Source organism: Felis catus, chromosome A1 (assembly GCF_018350175.1).
Source record: "Felis catus isolate Fca126 chromosome A1, F.catus_Fca126_mat1.0, whole genome shotgun sequence".
Lineage (NCBI taxonomy): Eukaryota > Metazoa > Chordata > Mammalia > Carnivora > Felidae > Felis > Felis catus.
Genome location: NC_058368.1, coordinates 94,287,186 through 94,304,235, shown reverse-complemented (window position 1 = coordinate 94,304,235; position 17,050 = coordinate 94,287,186). Strand labels below are relative to the sequence as shown.

The 17,050-nt window shown below is 44.7% G+C and overlaps 1 protein-coding gene across 1 annotated transcript; it reads left to right on the top strand.

Moving 5' to 3' along the window:
* Positions 1 to 893: 893 nt before the first annotated feature.
* On the top strand, positions 894 to 14,223 carry CDO1 (cysteine dioxygenase type 1). The gene is made up of 5 exons (XM_003980666.6): positions 894 to 1,063; positions 4,583 to 4,660; positions 6,595 to 6,749; positions 11,888 to 12,057; positions 13,470 to 14,223. The coding sequence occupies exons 1-5, from the start codon at positions 894 to 896 to the stop codon at positions 13,497 to 13,499; spliced, it is 603 nt and encodes a 200-aa protein (XP_003980715.1). The 3' UTR covers positions 13,500 to 14,223.
* The last annotated feature ends 2,827 nt before the right edge of the window (positions 14,224 to 17,050 follow it).

The following is a 17,050-nucleotide window of genomic DNA, read 5'->3' as shown; positions in this document are numbered from 1 at the left end:
CTTCCTTCGTTTCACTAATCTTGCTAGAGTCCCGAGTGTCCTTTGTGAAAAATGTACTTTCAGTATAGTGCATTTCTTTTTTTTTTTTTTTTTTTTTTTCAAGAAAGACTTCCATTTTTCCCCCCACCTAGCCTGGAGCATATTATGGACAGTGTCAATCGACAAAACAGTAGCTCTCCAGCTAGAGAGTGCACTCCATCGTCAACCTTCGCAAGCTCTTCATAACCTCAGCTCCGTTTGGAAGCGAGGATCGCTTTCCTTCGCCCTCCGCCGGGTCCCCCCAGCGTCCTCCCTATCCCTTCTGTCTACGTCCCAGTGTCGCCAACCACAGCGGCGGAGGGGAGCCTCCCAGAGTAGCTGGGGGCGGAGGGAGGGGGCGCGGGCAGAGGGGCTGGGATGGGCGGACACAATGCGCCGCGCGGAGGTGGCGGACACCCCGCGCGAAGCCCACCGCGAGCGCGCGGACGCCGAGACGGGGGCTCCCGAGAGCGCTGCGTTGTCGGGGGGCGCGGGGCCGCCTGCGTGGACCTTGTCCGCACGCTCTCGCCGCCTCCGCCCGGCTGCCCAGCTCGCTCCCCGCCTCTCCCCACCCTCCGAGAGCCGTTGGTACAGTCCCGCTGACTCCGAGAGCTTAAAAAGGGCCGGGGCCGCCCAAGACAGCCGATTTGGTCCTGATTTGTGTGCGCGGCGCGTCCCCTGCGAGCCCGGATCCGCCACGCCGCTGGAGGACATCGGGAGGGGTCTCTTGCCGTCTTGGTGGGGGGCGTTCCTTCGGCTGCGGCGCTCGAGCGTGTGTAGCCGTCCAGCCAGCAGCTAAGGCCCCTCGCCGCCGGCTCCTCGGTTCGCTCAGCTCCCGCACCGGAGAGCCGCGCGCGCCGCCAGCTCGGCGAGGGATGGAGCAGACCGAGGTGCTAAAGCCGCGGACCCTGGCGGATCTGATCCGCATCTTGCACCAGCTTTTCGCCGGCGAGGAGGTCAACGTGGAGGAGGTGCAGGCCGTCATGGAAGCCTACGAGAGCGACCCCGCCGAGTGGGCAGTGTACGCCAAGTTCGACCAGTACAGGTGAGCGCGCCCTAGCCCTGGCCGCGGGAGCCCCGGCGCGGGATCCGGGTCCGAAGAGGGATCCGAGGGCGCGGCGGAGGAGGGGTCTGGCCGCTCCGGGCCCGCCTCTCGTCAGCCTTTCCCGCACCCCCCGCGCTACGCCTGCTCGCCCGCGGCTCGGCGCTTTGGGCGAAACGTGGATCATCCCCGCCTGGCCGGAGACTGCGGCAGGCTCCGGGTGCGGAGGCCACCGCTCGGCCGCAGAGGGTTTTGTCCTCTTCGTGCCGGTGCACCGCCTTCTCCGGGCCCCGGGAGCACTGCCCTGCCCTCCGGCGCAGTCGCTCGCCCCGGCCGCCGCGGCGCGGGGTGGGGGGACCCCCGGTGGCCCCAAGCACTCATTCTCCGCCGGGCCCGCCGCCCGGGGGGACCGACTGGCCGGAATGTCGGAGCGTGCCCCCGGGAGACAGGGGTGGCGGCTGGAGGACTCGATTCCCCTCCCCGCCAGTTCTCCATCACTCGATCGCCTGCAGCCAGGCACCTGCCAACGCGCATTTTATTTATTTATTTATTTATTTATTTATTTATTTATTTGCCGATAGAAAATAGCGTCGTGGGGTTCCCAGCTGCTGCTGTTTTTCAACTTGTGCCGCCCCTCCCAAACCCATTTAACTTCCCGGACTGCGGGTTTGTTTCAACCCACGATCAGGGGTGTGCGTTGAAGGGCTGCTTCTCTTTGAGCGCCCCCCAAGCAGTTGTGCTTTCTCGAATCCTCAGTTCTGAGGCCCTCCGGAATGTCAGTTGAAGACCGCTGCCTTTGCCACATGTGATGGAGCGAGGGGGCCCGTGGCAGCCCTCGCTCGGTGATACCAATACAAATGAATCTCCCTACCAGTCGTCCGGGGCCAGAAGTAAACCTGAATCACCCTGAAGGGTGAGGGCTTCTTTGCCGACGGGCGGCTCGCGATTCAGTCTTTCTGGTTAGTCGGGCTGAGGGTAGGGAGAGGAGGATCCCTGAAAGATAAGAATAAACCGAGATTGTGTTCCTTGGGAACAGTTTTTGTTAGTCCCCTCACCTAAACCACCTAAACATAGCGTGTTTGTCAGCAAGGGCAGTTTCCTCTGCATTTTAGGGCTTGAAATAAAAATGTGAAGCCTTTGTAAGATCCCATTCGCTGCTTGCAGTGGCTCCAGGAAATTCCTTCGGTTCCTATCCTGAAGTGGTTGCCGGTAAAGCTACCGGAGGCCACTTTTTAATTTTGCCATTAGCTCCAAGCAAGCAAGGGCTTATTATGGCCCAGATACTCCTTACCTTATGCTTGTATTAACTCATGTACCTCATGACAGCCCTGTGAGATAGGTACAATTTCTTGCCTTTTTTTTTTTTTTTTTTTTTTTTTTTTTTTTGCAGATGATGAGTGGTAGGCATTAATAAAAAGGTTGGATTACCTGCGTCAGGTCATACTTCTATCAGGGAGCAGCTCCAGGATTCAAATTAGCGTTGTTGTCCCACAGCCCAGAGCCCTCCCTCCAAACAACTACTAAACTTACTGCAGACAGATGATGTGATAATAGTTCGCTTTCAAGGTAGATTATTGATCAAGTGAAATTCATCAACCAGGGTAGGCTGAGGGCACTTTATCTATAGAACAATGCCATTTCCCCAGGCTTTGAGTTCATCTTGACCGACAAGCTCTAATTAAATCACTTGAGATGCAAGCATTTGGATTGATCTATTGCATGGGTATGCGGAGCACAACTAATGAAGATAAATGGGTGGGCATTTGGAGAAAGGTGGGAGAGCAGAAATCATTTGGGCAGTATTTGTGTGTGTGTGGAATAGGTATCATAGCACTGCAAAGGATTCTGTCTGATCTCTGACCCTGGGAAGGCCAGTACAGAAGAACCAGGACAGAATATGTTCCAGTGTGGGGCGCCTGGGTGGCTCAGTGGGTTAGCACTGGACTTCTGCTCGGGTCATGGGTTCATGTCAGTTCGTAGGTTCACGTCAAGCTCTGTGCTGACAGCTCAGAGCCTGGAGCCTGCTTCAGTTTCTGTGTCTCCCTCTCTGTCTGCCCCTCCCCCTGCTGGCGCTCTGTCTCTCTCTCTCTCAAAAATAAACACTACCAAAAAAAAAAAAAAATTAAGAATATATTCTAGTGTGAGCCAGACGGTAATTTCTCTAGGAACAGTCCCAGAGAAGCAAGAGGGGGTCCCCTAAGACTGGTAGAGGGAGAAAGAGTCTGTGTGTGTGTATGTGTGTGTGTGTGTGTGTGTGTGTGTGTGTAACAAAATGTAGTTTATTGTGAATTAAAGGCTGTATGCACAGCCTCTTGGTAGGTCCTCAAGGGCTACAAATTTAGGATGACTGACATCTGAATAGCACTTACTAATCCACTCTCTCCCTCTGCCAGCACCTGGCTTCCTGCCTTGCTGGAAGAAAGGGGAGAAAGGAGCATTAGGGACATAAGTGAACAGATGACTCTGTGATCAAACAGTACCCCAAATAAGGGGTAAAGATTCCTTCTCTTAAAAAATAAATCTAAATGAAAAAAAAAATAAATAAATAAATAAATCTAAATGAATGTCATAACGATCAAACTTTACTAATTAGATGGTATGGGTGATACCCCCCCTTTTTTTTAAAATGTTTATTTACTTTTGAGAAACTGAGACAGCATGAGCAGGGGAGGGGCAGAGAGAGAGAGAGGGAGACAGAATCGGAAGCAGCCTCCAGGCTCTGAGCTGTCAGCCCAGAGTCCCGCCTGGGGCTTGAGCTCCTGGAGGGCAAGATCATGACCTAAGCAGAAGTCTGTGGCTTAACTAACTGACCCACCCACGCACCCCTGGATGGTACCCCTTTGATCAATAGAAATTTGAAAGTGGGTTGTTGTGGTTTTTTGGGTTTTTTTCCCTGATGATGGGCTTGTGGTGGTTTTGATTTGGGATTTTTTTGAGGGGGCCAGTTGCTGGTTTCTCCTGGAAAAGTTTTAGAGTGTTACTTAACTATGCTCATGTAAATTTCCTTTGTTGTATACTGAAATCAATCCCCACCCTATTTGTAGAGGACTTTAAATCATGAGTGCTTTGAATGTGGTTTGTGTCTGGGCTATAGCAAAAATTATGGAGAATTCTAAAAACAGCTGTGTAATGAAACCTTGTTTCTTATGGTTTAGCTTACAAGAGGAAAAAGAAAGCAATAGCAACTTTTTTGCATATACAGCAGCAATGCACTCTGCAAATACCTCTGTGAGAAACTGACTCTTTTTATCAGCTCGAGGCTGTCATGTGGAGAATCAAAGAATTTCCTTTTTTCCCCGTTATCTTTTTTGTGCCATTAATTAAAACGGAACATCTATAAACATGGTGGTTCAAAATACAAAAAATGTCCAAAATGTTGAACTGTGAAAAATTATTTGTTTTCATTTTGTTTGGAGGAGGAAATGTTAGCATTTGTCAACCAGCCATACTTTGTGACACACTTCTTTTTCCCAGTGCATATTTCATCAACCAGATTCAAACTTCTGAATACCTTCCTTTTAGGTATACCCGAAATCTTGTGGATGAAGGAAATGGAAAATTTAATCTAATGATTCTCTGTTGGGGTGAAGGACATGGCAGGTAATACAATTATTCATTTGCAGATACTTACTAATTCTCTGTTCCAGTGTAAGAAAGTACAGTGCCAGAATGGTCACAGGTCTTGGGAGCACTAACACATCTCATGTTACAATTATTTTGTTTACAACGTCCCAACAAAAATTTTTACGGGAATTAGGGTCAGGGAGTTAGGCATACACCCTGAGTGTCAAAACCAGCCCCCCAAAATGAGTCGTAAATCAAAAGATGTATGTAACCAGTTTAACTTCATCTCTGTCTTCTGTGGAGTTAAGTATATATGGAATTTTGCTAAAACTTGACCTTTGTGGTGCTTTGAGATATGCAATGAATTGCAGGACCAAAGACCAAAGTGTCCACATCTGGACCTAGAAAAGCAGTTCACCAGTTCAGAAAATTTCTTTCTGTGTCAAGTTAATTGTTGACTGTTAATTTTTTAGTTTTCTTTTTAATTTTTTATGTGGAGGGTAAGGCAGCTTAAACTAATTCCAATTCTTTGAAACTTGGTTCCTTCATTTGTCTTTAGTTGATACATTTGTGAGTTGCTATCTCTGTAAACAGATCCTTCTCAGGCTTTTGAGAATGGTACAAACAAAAATTGCAGACCCATTTTTGATGGGAGAAAGAAAACCTGAATTTATGAGATTTGGGGGCGAGTCAGGTCTATCTCGAGGACATCTATTTACTCATATGGAATGGAGTTGGTTGCATCCATTCTTCCAGTATATTTTGGAAGTAGATTATATGTCGAAAGTGGGACTAGGCTCTGTGAGTTTAGGAAATGAGTTCTTACAGTTTTATGAATCCTTACAGTTTAATGGATTCAACATAGGCATTAAATGCTAATGACATATATGGCTTCCTATCTTTTAATCAACCCTATGGCTAATGCTACTTATTAAACTGAAATACCGTTTACGATTACATGAATAAATATTTCCTGCAAATCCAATGTCCTTTCTTTCTCCCTCCGTTATTGAGAGTTAATCACAGGTGGAATACTTTAAACCTACAAAATGTTAACATTATTACAGTATAACTTCTGGGTGTTAACATCCATATACATATCTTTTGTCCCTCGAAGGAAAAGAGAGAAAAGGCCTGGGGTGAGGAAAAAAACACTATGTTACATGATCTTATAAGTGAGACACAGTTATTGTAGATAATTATCTTTATTCTTTCCAGATTTTCCCTAATGTAATTGTATAATCAAGTTGTAGCCCAGCTTAACCAAGTTATTAAAAGTTATGTCTTGGAGAAGATAAAAGAAGATAAAAATGCCATATGTACATTGATACGAAAGCCATAGTACAGTACAACCTTGGTTTGTGAATATAATTCATTTTGGAAACATGCGTATAATCCAAAGCACTTGTGTATCACAGCCAATTTCAAGAACCATTGGCTCAGTTGTGATCATGTGATATGTATTGCCATACATTTCTTGTTTATCAAGTTAAAATTTATTAGAAATGTTCACTCGTTGGGTCACCTGGGTGGCTCAGTCGGTTAAGCGTCCGACTTCAGCTCACGTCATGATCTCACGGTTCACGAGTTCGAGCCCTGCGTCAGGCTCTGTGCTGACAGCTCAGAACCTGGAGCCTGCTTCAGATTCTGTGTCTCCCTCTCTCTCTGCCCCTTCCCCACTCACACTGTGTCTCTCTCTGGCTCTCAAAAATAAACATTAAAAAAGAAAAATGTTCGCTCATCTTGCAGAGCACTCCTAGAACAAGTTCCTCGCAATCCAAGGTTTTACTGTATCTTATATGTCGCCCTGAACAATGTTAATTGTAAATTGATGACCTTTACAAATACAGCTGAAGTGGTTTGTGACCTGTCCTCATGATAGGATGTGGCGGGAAGCTCTGGGCAGACTTACTGCACGCGTGGGGCCTGGACCATTTACTGAGCTCAGTTGTCTCTTTGTGTATATATAGCAGCATCCATGATCACACTGACTCCCACTGCTTTCTGAAGATGCTGCAGGGAAATCTAAAGGAGACATTATTTGCCTGGCCTGACAAAAAGTCCAACGAGATGATCAAGAAGTCTGAAAGAATCTTGAGAGAAAACCAGTGTGCCTACATCAACGGTAACATCCAACACCTTTCTTTCTTTAAGGGCGAGCGGGAAAAGCCTTGAACCCCCATCTGCAATATTGCTTACTTGCACATGTACAGCCGAATTTGGATCATGGAGTCGTGACTTCAGATACTTGGAAAATGGCCTAAAAAGCAGTTGGTTTTGTTTTTAAAGTTTTGCGTCTGAATTGGAATCACTTATTCAAAATATATGCACGTAGATTAGCGTCCACTGAAAAGGCATTTCCTGCCAAGTCTTAGGACAGTTAGAATCGAATACAAATTTACAAAAGTAGATTGTTTTAATAAGGGAGTGAGGCTATGTGGAAAATATTAGTCTTTGTGTTAGAAACGTTCTGGAAACAATTAGAAATGTGAGCTATAGTCCTTGTTGTTTATAAAATGTATACAGCATACTTAAGAGTATTCTCAAGGGAGCTTTTACAAAGCACGTTATTTAGCAGGGATTTCTAGCTCTCTAACCAAGAATTCATTCTTTTTCCTAAAGGTGATTTGGCAGAGCCAAATGCTTTTCAAGAACAGTCTGTGATTAACATCTGTATTTTTTTTTAATGTTGTTTATTTATTTATTTTGAGAGAGAGAGAGAGAGAGAAAGAGAGAGAGAGAGAGAGACAGAGTGCGAGCAGAGGGTGGGGGTGTGGACAGAGAGAGAAGGAGACACAGAATCCGAAGCAGGCTCCAGGCGCTGAGCTGTCAGCACAGAGCCTGACGCGGGGTGGACCTCACAAACCACGAGATCACGACCTGAGCCGAGTTCGGACATTTAACTGACTGAGCCACCCAGGTGCCCCTAACATCGTATTTCTAAAGAGGATAGTAACTTTCCAAATAGCCTGTTAATGATTATAGGAGATCATTTTTAATTCCCATTTATAGATGAGATTGCCAACACATAGGAAGAATAAGTAATGCAGCCAAGGTCCCTCAGCTCCTAGTGCAAGTCAGGATTTGAACTCAAGCCATTCGATTCCAAAGACCATACTCTTAATTGGGATACTATCCCAATGATGTAAAATATTACAGAGATTTTCTGGTCATGTAGCTGCTTCTTGTATCTTTTTTTTTTTTAAGTTTATTTATTTATTTTGAGAGAAGGAGAGAGAGAATCCCAAGCACTGTCAGTGCAGAGCCTGATGTGGGGCTCGAACTCACGAACCGTGAAACTGTGACCTGAGCCAAAACCAAGAGTCTGTGGCTTAACCAACTGAGCCACCCAGGCGCCTCCTTTCTTCTTATATCTTAAAGTCCCATTTTGGCTTTAATACTTGGCCTGAATTTGTTCATTAGTTTAAGAATGCAAGCCAGTTACAAAGGTCAGATTGTATGGGAACTTTTCTCTCCCATTCACAAAACACAGAGATGTTCGTTTCTTAGGTGACAGGAAGCTTTTATTTGAGGCTTGCTGTATGTATAAGACACACCAGATTTCTAAGAGCGATTTTGTTGCCTTTGTCACTCACAATAAAGCCCAGAGCCTTTCAGAATAAATACTTTCAGCTGGAGTCACAGAGTCTACAAAACTAGATTAGATCTTAAAGAATAAGTAAGCTTTTTTCAAGGGTCTTTGATGCAGAACCTACCAGAGCCAAGCAGTGAGTGACGCAGGGCAGGAATAAGGCTGGGGTACTGGTGTGTGCAAGCCACACTGTCCAAGGGGCAGTGGCCGCCGTCCGTTTCCAGCCCTTTGTTCTGATTTCTTTTTCCACCAAAGTGGGAAATTCCCCTTTTTATGGGAAATATTGCCAATTGGTAAAATATTGGGTGGGATAAGCTGAATGGGTCTGTGGATGAATTTCCTGTAAGAGCAAAGGCCTCAAAAATTCAACCTTTGATTTTTACAGACGCAGGAGAAGGGGTGCAGGTGAACAGTGGTCAGCGGGAAGGATGTTTCCTGCACAGGAAACAGTGTGAGGGCAGGGGAGGCACAATGATTGCAAAGAATGAAAACTGTTCAGGAATGGTCTTGCCAGAGGGAAGAAGGGACAGTGGGCTTGGACAGGAGTAGTAGGAGAGTAAAGCGAGATCAGGGCCTGGGCCTCCCACGACCTGCTGATGTAAGAGCCCGCTTTGGTCAGTAGAATTCTGTCAGGAGTGTCTTGATGGATTCCGTAGCAGTATGCAACACAGGGTGGAGGAAAGAGAAAACTGGGACAAGGAGACCAAATTACTTATCGTAAAGGCACATGGTAGACATGTCTGACGTCCATAACTACCACCAAGAAGGATTCAAGGTTATTGTGAAAGATGGTACCCCATGGGCATAAAGGAAAGGAGGCAGAGGCGGATGGATAGACGGACTGATGGATGGATGGATGCTGGGATTGTTAACAATAGGTATTAGACAGGAGTTTCCAGGGTTTCTCTAAAGGATGGTGGCTAGGATTTGTGGGGTCTGTGCTTGCAGGGTTGTACGGCTTGCATTGGGTACAGCATATGCATGTGCACCTGTAGAAACAAATAATAATTTGCATAAGGGACAGTCATTCCTTAAGAAGGTGGAACTTGTGTTCAAGATTGTTCTTAAGCCAGCGTCTTATGAGCAGTAAGCTATAGAACCAAAGAGGTTGCACCTGTGAGAATTATGTCCCATTTTTGGAAGTGAGGAAAACTGCTGAAGATCCCAGAAGTTGTGAGTTGGGGGAAGGCGGTCTTGGCTATTATCTGACCGGGAGGAGAACTTCAGTCTTCCGCTTAAAGGCTTTTCTATTCTCTCTCGCAAGCTCGTGGAGCCAGATCATGAATCACAAATCATAAAATAGGCACCAAATTGGGTGCCTACATTAACGACACAAATTACCCTGAATTCCTTCCTTGATTATTCTTTAAACTCTATCCTAACTATAAATTTCTTCTCAACATATTTTTAAATTGTTTTTGTCTTTTCTTTCTCCTTCCTTCCTTTTCTCCTTCCTTCCTTCCTTCCTTCCTTCCTTCCTTCCTTCCTTCCTTCCTTCCATCCTTCCTCTCTACCTTCCTTCCTCTCCCCCAGGGCCCCTAGACTTGCTTCAGTTTGAATTGGTTTGTTTCCGAGCCAGGGCTCAGCTGTCATCCTGGAGTACCTTCACATCATTCAGTCTTTCCCTCTGTTTCCTCCTTTTGCTGATACCCTTATTTCCTGATATGCTGTCTGCTTCCTTCTTGGTCCATGCCCTTATTTTGGTGGAACATCTCCTCAATCTCATCTCCCTTGGTGAGAAAGGGTTCGTGGAAAGTAAATTCCTGAGACCTCATTCACCTGAAAGTCTCTATAGTCCATCGTTACAACATGATTGATATGGAATTAGAGCCTAGAATCTTCTCCCAGAACTATGAAAGGCAATCCCTTGACTTTTAGTTTCCAGTCGTCTTTGTGAAAGCCTGCTGCCACTCTGATTCTTAAATCGTTCCATGAAACTATTTTTTTCTTTCTAGAAACTTTGGGATCTTCTCTTTTGGTATCTTTTCCTGTCCCGAGCATTACAGTCATGTCCCTTGTTTCACGACTCTCAGTCATTGTGTTGGGTACTCCGTGGTTTCTTTCATTCTGGAAACCTCTGTCCTTCTAATCCAGGAAATATTTTCAGGTTATTTCTTTGGGGTTTGGTTTTGTTCTATTTCTGAAACTCCTGTTGCTCAGTTAGGAAACCTCCTGAACTGGTTGTCTGATTTTTTAAAGTCTTCTCCTGAGTAGTGTTTGTTCAGGTTGTTTTTTTGGGAGGTTTGCTCTGGCCCTTTTTAATACTAGAGATCTTTTTTTTTTTTTTTGAACATTTTAAATTAATTTCTGAGAGACAGAGCGCAAGTGGGGGAGGGGCAGAGGGAGAGGAGGACAGAGAATCTGAAGCACCTTCAGGCTCTGAGCTGTTTTTAGCATAGAGCCCTACGATGCAGAGCTCAGACTCATGAACTCTGAGATCATGACCTGAGTGGAAGTTGGATGCTTAACCCACTAAGCCACCCACGTGCTCCAATACTAGAGATCTTGCTCAAATATCTAGGGGCCTTGGCTGTGGGCTAATATTTGAAAACCAGGGACAAAAAAAAAAAAGTTAACTGATAGCTCTGAACACAAGAATGGTGTCTGTCAACTGGCCTTCACTCTAGAATAATCTGGCAGAGCTTTTTCCTTGACGAACAGCCAATGGCAGTGTCTTTAAGAGCTTTATTCTGGAGCCAATCAGATTCTCTGAGAAGCTGCTTCGAATTTCCACCCTCCACCGGCTGAGAAAACAATCCTGTCTGGCAGCATTCCTGCAGCTAGGTGGTGAAGAAAGCAGGGATCTCACCATTCAGTATGTTAAGTCACTTGTTTTTCACCAGTCCTGAGTTCATGTATTCTACTCCTTCTAGACTAGAGATCTCAGACTTCTACTCTGGGGAATGGGGGAAAAGTGGTAAAAGAGATCAGAGCCTCTACTTAAATAGGCTTTTCAACCAGGTCTTGAATTTTTAGCCCTGCCTTCATCCTCATTTCCAGAAGTATCTGTGCTGCCAGTCCCTAAGCTTTTGAGCCAGATACAGATTTAGATACAGATATTATATATTTATGTATACATATTTATGATATCAAGATATAAGTGAGGTTATGGGGCGCCTGGGTGGCTCAGTCGATTAAGCATCCAACTTCAGGTCATGATCTCAAGGTCCATGAGTTCAAGCCCCTCGTCGGGCTCTGTGCTGACAGCTCAGCGCCTGGAGCCTGCTTCGGATTCTGTGTCTCCCTCTCTGTCCCCTTCCCCACTCATGCTCTGTCTCTCTAAAAAATGAAAAAAACTCTTTTTAAAGATAACAGTGAGGTTCATTTACATATATATATTGTGTGTATATAGATATGTAAATATATAGATATAGATATATCAGGATAGATATCAGGTTAATTTTTGGCTCTCCCCGTGGGTAGCTAAGGATTTCTCTTTCTGTCCTTGGTAAAGCTATTCATCTTCTTTCAAGCTCTCAAACTTTTATTGATGCTTTATCTTGTCCCCCCTTTTTTTTTTGTATTTGTGAATTGATGCCTTTTTAAAATTCTTCAGGTGTAATTGTAGAGGGGTATCAAATTGATTTACGGTCTTAGAAGGATGACAGATTTTCACCTGCACTTGTCATTTAAGCTCCTTCATCTGCTTTTCCTTCTTGGGTATTGTATAGATTCCATTGGTTTACATCGAGTAGAGAATATCAGCCATACAGAGCCTGCCGTCAGCCTTCACTTGTACAGCCCGCCTTTTGATACATGCCACGCCTTTGATCAAAGAACAGGACATAAAAACAAAGTCACCATGACATTCCACAGCAAATTTGGAATCAGGATTCCATTTGTAAGTATAATTTCTCTCTTCTCGGCTTAAGTGCTTTGTCTGTTGGCAACATTACACACTGTACGTGTTGCTTGTTCTAGATATTGTTTGTATGTCTTGCTGTAAGTTTTCTCAAAGTTTTCTCAAAGAAGAATGAGATGAACCTTAACTTGGTGCAAAGGCCCCTGACATCCTAATTCTTTTCTTCTTTGGAGACGATATGACAATGTTTTCAGTTTATTTAAAATAACATAGATTTGGGGCACCTGGGTGGCTCAGCCAGTTAAGCATCCCACTTGGCTCAGGTCGTGATCTCACAGTTCCTGAGTTTGAGCGCCACATTGGGCTCTGTGCTGACAGCTTGGAGCCTGGAGCCTGCCTCGGATTCTGTGTCTCCCTGTCTGCCCCTCCCTTGCTCCCACGCTGTCTCTCTCTCAAAAATAAATAAATAGAAAAAAATTTTTAATAAATTAATTAAATAAAATAATGTAAATTAGATGCAAAGAATTGTTTATTGACAAATTTAAAAATGTAAGCTCACTACTAAAGAAAATGTTTTTTCAGAGCGCCTGGGTGGCTCAGTCAGTGAAACATCTGACTCTTGATTTTGGCTCAGGTCATGATCTCACGGTCTTGAGATCAAACCCTGCATCAAGCTCCACGCTGAGCGGGGAACCTGCTTGGGGTTCTCTCTCCCTCTCCCTGTGCCCTTCCCCTGCTCACACATGCAGGCGTGCTCTCAAAAAAAAGAAAAGAAAAGAAAAGAAAATGTTTCTTCATTTATTAGAGAAATAAGAATAAAAACTATATTATTTGATCTAACTGTTATTGCCGGGACTTAATGTTCATAGACCTGATTGACTACGACAACACAAGTCATTAGCATAGTTAACCTTCACAAAGTCAAGGCCCTGTTCCGGTGCTATAAATACACTGGCCTGTTTTGATTGCAAAAGAGTAGTGATACTATTTAGACCACAAATAAAATGAGAGTAGGCTCTAATGACATGTTTCCTCTCAAGAACTAAGTGTTTTTCCTCCTGAAAATAATAAGGCAGCCACCAGTGACACCTTATGGCAGTGTTCTCCCTGTGGTGAAATAAATTGGCCATTTAGGGGGGAATGATGTTGAATTAATAACAGGAATGTCCAGAAATAGACAGTGCGTGAAAATCCAATACTGGAAGCCATCCTTACAAATCTTAAAGCACAGCCTTGGAGGGAAACAAGGGCAGAAATTTCTCAGGTGATTGCCCCGCTTGGTTTTCTGCATTCTGATCCCCAAGAGATAGTCTTATCACAGGAATGAAACTCCAGGGCTCCACTGCCAAAGCCAAGTTTACGTACGCTGCTAAAAAAGCAGGACTCCTTAGGAACAAGCCGAAAAGGTCTTGTGTAAAAGATTCTTACACAACTTTCTTTCTTTCTTACAGACAGTTTCAGGATCCCTGGAGAACAACTAAGAAGCACCAAATCCTCTAAGGTTTTACTCTAAGGTCTGCTAAAAGTTTTGCCTTGGACAGGGAGGCCTCCCCACCATCTGCTGTCCAACAATACACGTTTTACAAAGCCAATACCCAGATCTACTACAAAGCAGACGCTAATTGTAAGGCATTGAGCAAGCAAATAGTGCCCTGAGCTACTGCAGAAGAAAAATCCCACTAAAGGGAAAATAAGCATTGTAATTGTAAGGGCCAAATCAAGTACTCTCTTGGTTTTATCCTCTAAATTCAGGGGAACCACAGTGGGAATGTCAATGAAGGATGCTTTTGGAAACGCTTTGGTCCCTGAACTGTAATTAGCAATAAATAAAAACAAGAAACCACAGACGTCAAATGCTCGCCTTGCTACTTGGAGGACTAAATGTAGATGCCTTTAGTATCCTTTGTATGTTCTTAATATTTGCAGAGAAATTTTTGGATCTATGGATTTTATTTTTTCAGTCTTACTTTACAAATTCCTGTCCTATACGTAGTAAGGTATTGTAGACAGAGAAAAACGGAAGGAACTTTGTCATTTGGTAACGAAAGGAAGGACAGAAGGTTTAGAAAAGTACACATACCCAAACACAAACCAGACCAAAAAACATTAAACTCCTGTCTAAACGTGTGCAGCGGTCATAGTCAAAGACTTTGTACTGCTCCTGAAATCGCCAAATAATTTTAATAAAACTGGATTTGAATACAATTCAGTGTTGTCTTTCTGTTTAACTTGATAAGAATTTCCTACAATTCATACTTTCTTAGATTTACATGAAGTACCAAAAGCACGACAAAAGATACCTTGATGGGGGTGCCTGGGTGGCCCAGTCAGTTAAGGGTCCGACTCTTGATTTCAGCTCAGGTCATGATCTCATGGTTCGTGAGTTCGAGTCCCATCTCAGGCTCTGCACTGACAGTGTGGAACCTGCTTGAGACTCATTCTCTCTCTCCCTCTCTCTGTCTCTCCCCTTCTGCCCAGGTCGTGTATTCTCTCGCCCAAAAATAAAAACTAAATTTTTAATTTTTTTTAATGTTTATTTATTTGTAATGTTTATTTATTTTTGAGAGAGAGAATGCGAGTGGGTTAGGGGCAGAGAGAGAGGGAGACAGAAGCAGAAGCAGGCTCCAGGCTCTGAGCTGTCAGCATAGAGCCCGACGCGGGGCTCAAACTCATGAGCTGTGAGATCATGACCTGAGCTGAACTCGGTTGCTCAGCCGACTGAGCCACCCAGGCGCCCGTGTTTATTTTTTTTTGAGAGAGAGAGAGAAGGAGACAAAGAATTTGAAGCAGGTTCCAGGCTCTGAGCTGTCAGCACAGAGCCTGATGCGGGGCTCAAATTCACGAACTGAGAGATCATGACCTGAGCCAAAGTCGGATGCTTAACCGACTAAGCCACCCAGGTGCCCCTTAAATTTTTAAAAAAGATACTTTTATGGTCTAACCCTTACGGTTGTGAGAGTGCCAAAAAATGAGTTCAAAAGAGCTCAGCTTTTTGTGTTTTACAGTTGTTCATGAATTGCCCAGAAGTCCCAACCCCAGAGGCCCTTGGCTCTCTTGGGATTCACTGACATAAACAGTTTTGCCTGAGAATTGTGGGTGGGTCTGTGGGTGTTCTGTAGGTGTTCAAGTGCGAATTAGTTTCCAGCATTTAAAAACGAGATTTCCTAGAAGAAGGTGTAGATTTCTAGCTTCTTGAACATTTCTAGTTCCTTCTCGGCATTTTCACGGATGTCCGTTAGCTGGGCTCAGCTCTGCCTCCTGGATGGGACCACCTCTCCAGTCCGTGTCCGGCTTACCTGTCTCTCTGTTGATGTTACTTGCAGAGACCACATACGCGTTTCGGCTTTCTGCCCCTGCTTCAGGCAGTCATTTTAGGAATATCTCATAATCTTGGAATTCATTATCTCCAGAAGCTTAATTAGAAAGTAAAGTCCTTTGGGTTGCCTGGGTGGCTCAGTCGTTTGAGTGTCCGACTCTGGATTTTGGCTCAGGTCATGATCCCAGGATGGTGAGATCAAGACCCATGTTGGGCTCCACACTGAGCCTGGAGCCTGCTTAAGATTCTATCTCCCTCTCTCTCCCTCTCCTCCACTCACTCATGTGTGCATGCACACTCATTCTCTCTCTCTTAAAAAAAGTCCTTTGAAGATGGTTCTATATTGGTCACTGTGTTGTTTACACCACGTCACCGTCTATAGAATTATTTACATCTTGCTTCCTCTCATTTAGTGAGTGCTTATTACGTAGTAGGCATTGTTAACCAGTTGTCCAGACGTACTAACAAACTCCTGGAATGTTTCTTCATGAATTAGGTCCTATATTGGCTTTCTACTGCTGCTTGAATGTATTTCACTACAGACTTAGTGGCGTAAAGCAACACCAGTTTATTATCCTACAGCTCCACAGGTCGGAAGTCTGACTTTCACGGCCTTAAAATCCATAATAACGGCAGGCTTGCATTTCCTTTGTGTGAGTTTTGTGTGGGGTCTGTTTTATTGAGTGTTTTCCCCCAGCTTCTAGAGACTAGGCGGAATGCCCAGCTCCGGATCCCCTTGTCCATCTTTAAGCCAGCAATGGCGGACTGAGTCCTGTATCTAGGCACTCTGACCCATTCTTTGCTACTCTCTCCTCACTCAAACAACCAGAAAGTATCTGTATCTCTAGATTTTACCCTTCCATCTGTAAAGTCTCTTGGCATGTGAGATAATGTATTTATAGGTGCTGGGGGTCAGGATGTGGATGTTTGGGGGGGTCACCCTACCATAGTCTACCCCCGTCTTCCCAGACGGCTATGTCCATCCCACATGCAAACTACACTCACCCCATCCCAGGGTCCCCATCACAGTGTCAACTGAAAGTCCAAAATTTTGACCAAATCTCATCATTTAAATCAGGAATGGGTAAGGCTCTATCATAATCCCTGGGACTCCGTTGTTCCCCACATTTTGAATTGTTCAGCACAGTTTAGACATGTGCCGAATTCATCCAGCCAAGATGTTACAGAGCTAGGATTTGACCCCAACCCACTTCCTTTAAAACTCCTTCTCAGGGCGTCTGGGTGGCTCAGTTGGTTAAGTGACCGACTCTTGATTTCAGCCCAGGTCATGGTCTCTTCTTGATCGTGAAATTGAGCTCCCCATCAGGCTCTGCGCTGAAAGTGCGCAGCTTGCCTGGGATTCTCTCTCTGCCCCTCCCCTACTTGTGCATTTGCTCGTACTTCTCTCTCTCTCTCTCAAAATAAATGAACTTTAAAAGAAAAAAGCAAAACCCAGCCACTCTCCATATGATTTCACTGAACCACTTAGCATTATCTGAAAAGTGTTCTTCCTTTTTTTACTCCCTACCAATAAGATGGAAGCCCCAATGGGTGGATTTCATTTACTGCTTTATCAGACCTTAGGTCAGACCTGACACAGAGCAGGTACTCAATAAATACGTATGAAGTGAATGAAAAAAGGCTTGGGGTGACTAGGTGGCTCATTGGGTTAAGCATCTGGCTTGGCTCAGGTCTTGATCTCATGGCTTGTGAGTT